Source organism: Echeneis naucrates, chromosome 8 (assembly GCF_900963305.1).
Source record: "Echeneis naucrates chromosome 8, fEcheNa1.1, whole genome shotgun sequence".
Taxonomy (NCBI): domain Eukaryota; kingdom Metazoa; phylum Chordata; class Actinopteri; order Carangiformes; family Echeneidae; genus Echeneis; species Echeneis naucrates.
This window is the reverse complement of record NC_042518.1, coordinates 14,195,481-14,205,021: the sequence shown is the minus strand read 5'-3', so window position 1 is coordinate 14,205,021 and position 9,541 is coordinate 14,195,481. Positions and strand designations below refer to the sequence as shown.

General features: G+C 40.6%; 1 protein-coding gene across 3 annotated transcripts in view; it reads right to left on the bottom strand.

Moving 5' to 3' along the window:
- Positions 1 to 646: 646 nt before the first annotated feature.
- The window catches only part of LOC115047647 (thyroid hormone receptor alpha), a 93,289-nt gene continuing 84,394 nt past the window's right edge, over positions 647 to 9,541 (bottom strand). For all 3 annotated transcript variants that reach the window (XM_029508724.1, XM_029508725.1, XM_029508726.1), the window contains one exon: positions 647 to 9,480. In XM_029508724.1, the coding sequence (XP_029364584.1) occupies positions 9,230 to 9,480 (251 nt within the window). In that variant the 3' untranslated portion in view covers positions 647 to 9,229. The remainder of the gene's footprint in view (positions 9,481 to 9,541) is intronic.

Here is a 9,541-nt window from a genome sequence, read left to right as displayed (position 1 = left end):
GTCTGAGCATCCTCCAGGTTAACTTGTTTTACTGTTGATGAAACAGAAACACTATATCACTGTAAACTAACATTTTACAACTCCTATGCAGTAGGTGGTGAAAGTTACTATAATTGTATTTAATGCTAAACATAGACAAAAAGCAACACACAACAATCTTGAAATTGAGTGCCATTTGTAAAACATGAGAAATACAAACTGTCAAGTTAGCAACGACTATAGCATTATTTTGATAGCAAGTGACAGACAGGAACAGAGTGATTAACTGCAGCGTAGGTCTGAGGCTGGAATGGAAACCCTCACCCTGTGATAAAACAGCATGCATGCTAACCACTCAACTGCCATTTTTAAGTGCATATGAAAAGTTTGTGTGAGAAAGAAATCATCATTTTATGATAAGTACAAGTGTTTTGTAAATTATGTTTAGAAATATAATGATAAAATGGTAAAAATTACTCAAATGTGGTAATTTACCAAGGAAAGTTTTAGCACTTAAAGCTTCATTAAAAGTAACCCCCCCCCCCCAAAAAAAAAAAAACAAAACAAAACAAAACATATTTCTATTAGTTAGTCGACATGTCTTCTCTAGTGTGTGTCTGCCTGTCAAGTGTACTGTAATACTGTGGACAGAAACAAAGTAGACATATCGATATCAAATAATTTTATAATGCTGAAAATGAATGTCACATAGCCACAAACACAAACAGCTTTGAGCCACTGAGATGCCATTCTGTGATTGTGCCATGAATGATTCGTCACAGAAAACAAGACAAACACCAACTGTGCCCATCACGAACCCCATGACCAGCATTATCAAACAGGCCATCAAACACTCGACCCTCTTGGGCGGCTCAGCCCGAATCTCACTCAGCTTTACATTCAACACTGTGCTCTGCCAAAAAAAATGATGGCTGCCTCACAAACAGGAAATAGCCTACTTTTTGTGCAAGGCCTCACATGATGTCTCTCAAATTTGCTAATTCCAGTTAGGACGTGCACCCACTGAATTCAGCTGCTGTGAAGAAGAGCTTCACGCAGCACGCAACAAAAACAAGAGAGGACATTGTCATCATGGGAACAGTAATCTTGGGCTTGAAGTCCTAAAACTTGATTATTCTAGGGACAGTTTGGTGGTCTATTGCATTGGTTTATTCAAATAGACTTGCCACAAATACAAGTATGGAATTGGATATTTTCATTTGGCTCGCCAAATTGACATTGACATCTCTCTTCAAAGCTTATGGACAGCGAGAGGATAATTATTGATTTCCTTACCACCTCTGATTATTGTCAAACTGTATTTTCAGCATGAATTGAAATGTTCAATCTGACTAAAGAATTTGGTGCATCATGAGTCATGATGAAGCTTCAGACCTCTCTTGGTTTGTTGGGGCAGAACTCATAAGCGAAGGAATAATTAATCCTCCAGCTGGTAATAGCATGGCTTTGTATTCGCATGGCTTCATGCTTTTTCTAAAGGCATGTCATGTCTAAAGACCCAGAGTCACCCAACCTCTGTGATTTTACATATTAAGTGCTTTTTGTTCAGCATTAAATTTCAGGGGTATGGAAGGCTTTGACCAGGACCTCTGAATTTAATTGTCCAACCAAAAACTGTTCAAGCCACCAATTTTAATTAATGTGGAGCCACATTTTATTCTTCCTGAGAGAACTGTTGGGTCCATATTCTGTCTACCACTAGTGACTTTCAATGCCTGAAACTGATCATGCCTCTTCCTTTAACTTGGGCACAAAGCAGTGTAATGAGGTGTGAACAGTTACATAAATGTCTTTTTTTTTTTTTTGTTTCCATTTTTTCATTTACAGCCTTTTTAATGTCTTTCCTTTTTGTGTTTTAAGGTTTTTCTTCCACCAAAAGCAGTTTTCTTGTCACAACATTGAGATTAATATATGTCAGATTTACACATCGCAGAATGAGCCCTGATCTACAGTCAGATATATGTTGACCAATTTAAAGATTGGACCATGAGGTTGGTATTTGTGTCTCAACTTAAAAGGTGATACAGCACTAGCAAGTGTGGCAAACAGGGTTCAGGTTTGTTCACTTTCAGTTCAAGTGGATGATTCAGGTTTTGATTTTTTTCCTCCTCTCAGAAATGTACATATTATTTTAAATGCCTCTTGCTCGTGTAAACGCTACATTTCCTTTAGCATTATATGGCTACATTTCAAGGCTAAGGTCCACAATCTACAGGTGTTTCTTTCTTTGCCTCATTTCTTATGAATCATGCATGTGTAGCGATAGCATTGTGTTGCACACATATGACATCAGATTGTCTTAGAGCTGACGTTATCCTGATAATCTGAGTTTAAGAGGTTGAGGTTAAATTACTATCTTTAACTAAACACATACAAAAAATGTATATAATTTTCATATGAAAAGTTGTGTCATTTGTTCGTTTAAATGATGGATTCTTAAGTATGTAGGAAAAATCTGCGTCAAGAGAAATTTGTCTTTGACCCCCCACACCTTTAAGTTAAGTTAAATTAAGTATGAGTTAAGTAAGTATGAGTATTTGTAAATTCTGTGTAAAGTTGTCAGTTGTTGAAATGCTATTAACCTTAACTAACTCCTGCAACTCCAACATGGGAGTATGCAAGAAAATTTAAGCAAGTTAGCTGATGGCTGCTCGAAGCTGGATTTGAAAACACTCCTTTCCTCCCTGCAGATGATTATCATCACAGCTTTTTTAAGATGCATGTAAGAACCAGCTGGCAGTTTGCTCTGGTCTATCAGATGGCAGCGGTGATAACTGACAAAAAGGTGGTACAATTAAGGCATTAATTACTCCAAAGTAATTGCAGAAAAATCTCAAGACATTTATGTTACCAAAATGACACTGTTTAATTAACGCAAGCCAACGATATTAACTTTATGTATTTTCGGGGGTGTTATCGTACAGGTCGCTTTTAAATATTTGCCTCAAATGTACATCATGCCAGCAATGAGCCAATTATTAGGTGTTACTTCCATGTTGCATTTGTGACCACTGCTCAATGTGATGATGAGCAGATTTTGGGAATCTTTTTTTCCCCTTATCTAAACTGACAGTGAACTGAACCTGAACCCTTGGGTGACATTTGTGTACTACCACTGCACCAATGATGGTCTGAAAGTGCATATATAGCCTTTTTCTCCCAGTAAAGCATCAACACAGATAGACAGACATTCACTTACTGAGAAAATCAGATGCAAATTAATAATGACATCAAAGATTAATCATAAAAAACCCATTTCTTTCCTCCATTCAGAACGTCACTTCACTGCTTCTGCTGTACATCGCTTGGGACTTTCAGTCTGCACATCAGAACGCTTTTATAACGTTATCATATTAAAAAAAAAGAAGAAAAAGAAAAGAAAGAAAAAAGCTCTTTTCAGTAGCAGTCTGTCACATGATTTGGGTTTTAACCCACCTGCAAATTCACCCACTGAAGAAAAAGCAGAACAATGGACACTTGGTGCACAACGAAAGCAACATCAACAACATCAAAAAACAATATGAGTGTGGGACTTCACACCGTGTCTTTAATTGTACAATTTGAGTATTTTACATTCCACATGTAGACATATTCCTGCAGGGATTGTCGTCTTTCTCTGCCAAAGGGTGCTAGGATGATTTGGGGTAGATTTCTGAGTGTGTTTGTGGGGGAAGGGAAGAAGGAGGTGCATGCCAAGAGGAAAAAGTGAAATAAATAGAAGTGTTGTGATGCAAGATAGAAAAAAAAAAAAAAAAAAGGAGAGGTGAATGGGAACACGGAGGGGCGGGACGGAATGGAGATGGAAGGACTGGGAAAGAGGAGGGAAATGAGGTGTCCCTGGGTAAGTAATGAGAGCAGTAGAAGTAGTTTGCTTGTGGGAAACAAGTTGCATGATTGCAGAACTGCTTCAGAGTGGTTGTCTTGAGTTCCGTGCCATGTTGCAGCGGCAGAGCTTAGCATGAAGTTCACATTTTTGTTCGATGTAAACGTAACGTAACACCAACAGTAACCTAAGAGACACAATTCTGTGCTCCTTTTGCTGTTTGGTGAGAAAGCGTGAAACACGACAAGGTTTTTATACTGAGCATAAACTTTTACATTTCCTGAACTGTTGCTGCTTTTGTCAAACTGTGCAGTGTTGTCATGAGAAAAAAAAGGCTTTTGACTTGACTCTTGTGAGGGATTTTGCGGTGTGTCTCATGTTGAGCTGATCCATTATTCTAGCAAAAGTTGTACAACACCCCAGTTTTCCCAGTTGTTAGAGATATTTACACTGCAATGTGTTGAATTGAAGCAAATAAAAAAAAAATCAACAATTAAGGAATCCATCCTACATTTTGTGCAAATTGTTGACTCATCCTGCAGATGGAGAGACTTGTGACGTTCTCTCCGAAAAGGAAACTACTGAGAAAATTTGTCTCAACCCTGAGCCAGAATTTTCTACCAATATGCTGAACCTTCTGTTCAGTTCATTCCAGACCCGCTCCATGGGGCTTAAGTCTGAAAACCAGCCACCATGTGAAGCATCCGTCTGGCTCGCCCAACGTTTTGGCTCATTATCTTGCTGTAGGAAGAAACTCTGATTAACAAGTCTTGCTTTAACCTTCAAGATTTAATATACTTCCGTCACCACAGGAACTGGAGGTTCACCAATTTCTTCAGCCATTAGAAAAAAAAAAACAAAACAACAACCCTGTTTCTGTTTCAATTTGCATCTCGTGCCCTTTAAGGTCACTGACTAGACCTGAGCAGCTGACATTTTGGTGTGAACTTGAAGTTAACGGCTGTGTTGTAAAACCTTTGCCCAGTCTTGGAGGAAAAGACGACCCTTTCTTACCCTCGTTTCTCATGAATAAACTGCACAGAGGTGATGAAGCCTTCAAAGTCAGAAGCAGCACTCCATGCCATTAGTTCGTTCCAGCATCTTAAATTGTTGGCCATGTGTGTCTGGGTGATGGTTTACAGGACTAACTGGGTTCACCAGCTGCCTGAACATAGCGTGATGAAAGCTAACATCGATGTTCAGGTAGAACTGTGTTTTGCAGATCATCATTGATTAATGATCTGTCTCTCTGCTATGCTGGTGCAACTGTTCCTGACTGAAGGCAGTATGCTCTGTGGTGCTGGTGTGCATCTGTTTTAGGACAGGGGAGGAGAGAGAGAGAGAGAGAGACAAAGGCTGTGCTACCACCTCAAATCTAAATGTCAGGTCATGTCAACTATGAGGACAAGACCTAATCTTGTCTTTGCTGTCCAATGAAAGGACCAACAGGTTTCTGTTCAAGGTACTTCTTGTGCTCTATGAAGTGATGCAGAGGTATACAAATTGTGGGTAAAAGATCAAGGTTGGTTGGTTGGTGATCACCACACAGCAAACAAGGATCATAATACACCGTGACGTCTGCTGAAAATGTATTTTACAGATGTTAGTAGTGGAGGTTCTGACAGCTTTGCTACATGAGTGGGTGGACAGTTTCATCATGTGATTTGAGATGGGAGCATAAATTCAGCCCCAGGTAGCACTACTGTCACATATAACTAATTACTAAGAAAATGGCTCGCTGTCTGAACCATTTACCCAGATGCAACATGGCTTTCATTCACAGTGATAGTGAGCAGAGTACGGTATGGACACAGTGGACCTGTCACAGTGGGCGTGACTCTGTACTGCTTGATCATCCTATTGCTGTGTGTTGCTGCTGCTGCTGCTGCTGCTGCTGTGTCTGTGTATGATTTTATCCCTGTATAATCAGTGCTTGTGGTTCTATTTAAATACCCTGCAACATAGATTAGGAACACTGAGTGTGGTGATGCCTAAAGGCCATGTCACAGTCCTCACTGGTTTCAACAGGTAATCAAGAAATGAGATAGCAGACTGTGTATTTTTAGCTGTGTGAGACAGACAGGAGAATATTATTAAGACTGCTGAAGACAGGAAAAGATGTGGGGGGGCAGGAGGGAATAAAGGAAGGGTTCAGGTCTACTAAGGGATACAGACATTGTGGTTTTAGTGCAACAGAAAAAAACCTGATAGTTATTTGTAGTGGATGGAAAGTTGGGATGTGGTTGGTAGAGTTGACCTCAGCAGTGATTAATTCATATTGTAAGTCTCTGGGGTAGGACTGTTGCTCTCCAAGTCTTTTAAATGGCCCGGTGCCCAGTTCCATTGCAACAGTGAGGGATGGATCCGAAGATTCTCTGTAAGTGCGAGAAAATTTTACGTCTCTGTGTGGCAGCTCATCATCAGCTCGATGTCACACAGCTCCCCACCATTTTTTCCCTCCCCTCGGTCAAGGTGAAGCCATATCCATAGGCAAACACTGCTGACTCACTTGTTGTTTCTTTACCTCCCGGTCACCACCCACATTTCATGTTGGCCTGAGCCAACTAGCCCAAAATGGCTTCAACTGCAGTTCAATTGGTACACTGTAATGTCACAAAGTCACCCCTGCTCCCCTTTTGTCATTTCAGGCTCATAAATAAAAACTGACTGCAAAGTGATTGTTGGTCCCACGAGGTGTGTGTGATAAAAATGAAGAGAGGGGAGAACATCACAGCGTCTGCCATGGCAGCTGTCAAACGTTAATCTGGACTGTGTTAAAGACCTGCTGTATACTGTGGGTGTAGCAACACACTCAGATGGGTGACAAATTAAAGGACCAACAAACAAAGTGGTGTGGCAAGGTTGGGCCACAACATGCTGACTAAACAGCTTTAATCCTGCTTGGCATTGATTATAAGTCTCGGGGACTCATGCATTAGATCTTCCCTCGTTGGTGTTTGGACGGTTGTTGTTGAGAGTGCTGTCTAGCATACCAGTCCAAAAGCTTCCATAGGTCTTCCAATGGGCTGATGTCCTTTTCAAGCTAACCTTTAGTCACTGTTCCTGCTGAAATGCAAACAAATTGAGTGTCTGTGACTTCAACAAGAAACTCTTTCAAAGTCACTCGGCTCTTTTCCTCTTCTCAATCTTAATATTACTAGCTGTCATGGAACATGATTGGATGTTATTTGTTATTTAATATGGCCCACCTGAATGGAAGCAACTGCACTCAGATATTCAGGTTTCCCCTTTAATTTATCACCCGTCTGTTTCTATGAATACACTTGTGCATGCGTGTTTAGTATCGCAGACCAAGGGGCAGCTGCACTGAGATGAGAGGTGAGGTAGAATCTGTCAGTTTCAGGTGGGACATGAAACAGGTACAGGCTGAAAGGGGAGGCCTGCAGAGGTAAGTGACGACATTCCTTGCACAACTGCCATCTACCACTGAACCTATCACGAGACAGCAGGGAGGTGAGGAGGCGGGGCTACGGTACGATTAACACGGCGGGGCTTCAGTGAAGAGACGCACACACGCATGTACGCAGGAAGTGCAGTGGAGCCTGTGGTTATTCAGGTGGAAGAGGAGCTGATCAACAAAGCAACTGAGGTAATACATAAAAGAAACCAAACAAAAAAACCAAACAAAAACAAAAACAATAAATGTGTATGTGATATGATTTGTATGTTTTTGTGTGAGGTACTGAAAACACGAGGTATGTATCAGAGAGGTATCCTAGCTATACGTATATTTATGTAGATTTTGTATATCTCTATTATATTTTGTAGATTTGTATTATGTTTTAAAGGGTATATCATATAAGTTTCATGTACAATATAAATGATTAATTTTTTAACTACAGTGAGTGACACTGCAAAGACAAAGTGGAAACACTTCCTACGCATCCTGTAGCTACAAACCAGTTCATTTTGAAAATGATGATACTGTTTTGTTACAACACAAACGTATTTCCTGAAAAACTTTTAATTCTAAGTTTGAGTCTGAATTTTGTAAGAACAGGTATAAGGTGTTATGAGTGAAACAGTGCTTTCTGTAAAAGCAGCGAACGAGGAAACTGCTGGGGAAATAGGATTTCAATACAACACTGCTTGTTACCAAAAAGCTAATACTGGCATTGCTTTTTAACTGTTTTGGTCTCCACCTGACAACTCTTAATGATATGCGCCCTACATTTAACATGCATACTTCACGTGTTTGCCTTTACCTGCTAATGTTTGCTCCTCTTAAACACAACTGAGGCTGATGGTGATTACTATAGAACCAAATTAGAAAGGGGGAGCTTCAACGGCAACTAGCTCAATAGTTGAAATATGGCTAAACTAACTCACTGGCTGCCACAGCAAAGTCATTAACTATTTACAAAAATATTGAAACTATTTGTGATTTAGAACAATGAGAACTTGCTACCTTCATATAAAAACACTGTTTCTTCCTGTCACCACCACACAGAAAGCAGCAACATTCATAGCATCTTATACCATCTTAATTAGCATGAACACACCTAGTGTGTTATGTATGAGTCATTATAAATAATAATAAAGTTGTCTCACAGCTAAGTCCATACAAAGTGTTCCCATAGTTACCTCTAAAGCTGAAAGTTAAACAGGTGAGTGACCATTGTTGGTCATTACACCTCCCTCACAATAACTGAGGAAATACATTTCACACGGTATGAGGTAAAAGTGTAGTGGTGCATCCTGTGCTGAAACACTGGGTATGTATTTGTGTGTGTGTGTGTGTGTAGGTCAGACAGAGAGATAGAGGTCAGCACATGAGGGAGGTAGGTTGACAGACACTCACAGGGCCTCTGCACACTGAGTGGGTGGGATGGAGGTCAGTTGTCATGGCAGTTTAAAAGATGAAAAGTGTGGGTGGATGTGTGGAGGAGGGTGTGAATGGGTCAGGTCCTACAGATAGAAAAAATACACTTTGCTGAGGTGAGTGTGGATAGAGTGGATGATACCTGCACCCCAGGTTGCATTGGTCTCAAGACCAGAGTACAGCTGTAAGTCCATGAAGGTGCAAAAGGCAGTATGTTTGCAAATGAAATCTGATTATCTGTGAATGCGTGTTCCTTTGAATGACAAAGCCAGATTTTCAATGTGATTCTCCCTGGTGATGTGATGTGTTTGCTGGTGGTGAGTCTTGTAGGTGTTTCCTAAACAAACAAACAAACAAACAAACAAACAAACAAAAAAACCAAAAAAAAAAAAAACCCTGAACAGTTTATAGGGCATGTCCCAACTGAAAAAAATAAAATAAAATAAAATCTTGTTTGTTATTCTCCACTTCCTTCCCTTCCCACACACCTCCTATGCTGTCAAGGCCATCCCATAATTCTTGCCCTGCCTTTTTGAGGGTTCTTTTTAGGGACGCCGTAAAAATCACACCTCCTGGTCCTCAAAGACCTCCAGGAAGAGAGGGGGGAAGAGTTCATTTGGACACTCCACTTTCATGTGGAGGAAGCGGCTGGCGTGACACGCCCCGATCATGCGCAGGTCCGTCACCTTCATCAGGAGCTTAGGCCAGAAGTGGGGAATGTTGTGCTTGCGGTAGTTGATGTAGTGCTCAAATGCCAGCAGGTAGGCCTCCTGGCACTGCTCGATTTTGTCCACGCTGGTCAGCCCTGAACGGTCTGCAGCAGATGAAACAGAGAAAATAGAGAAAGAATTACAATTAGGTCATATATGCAGCAA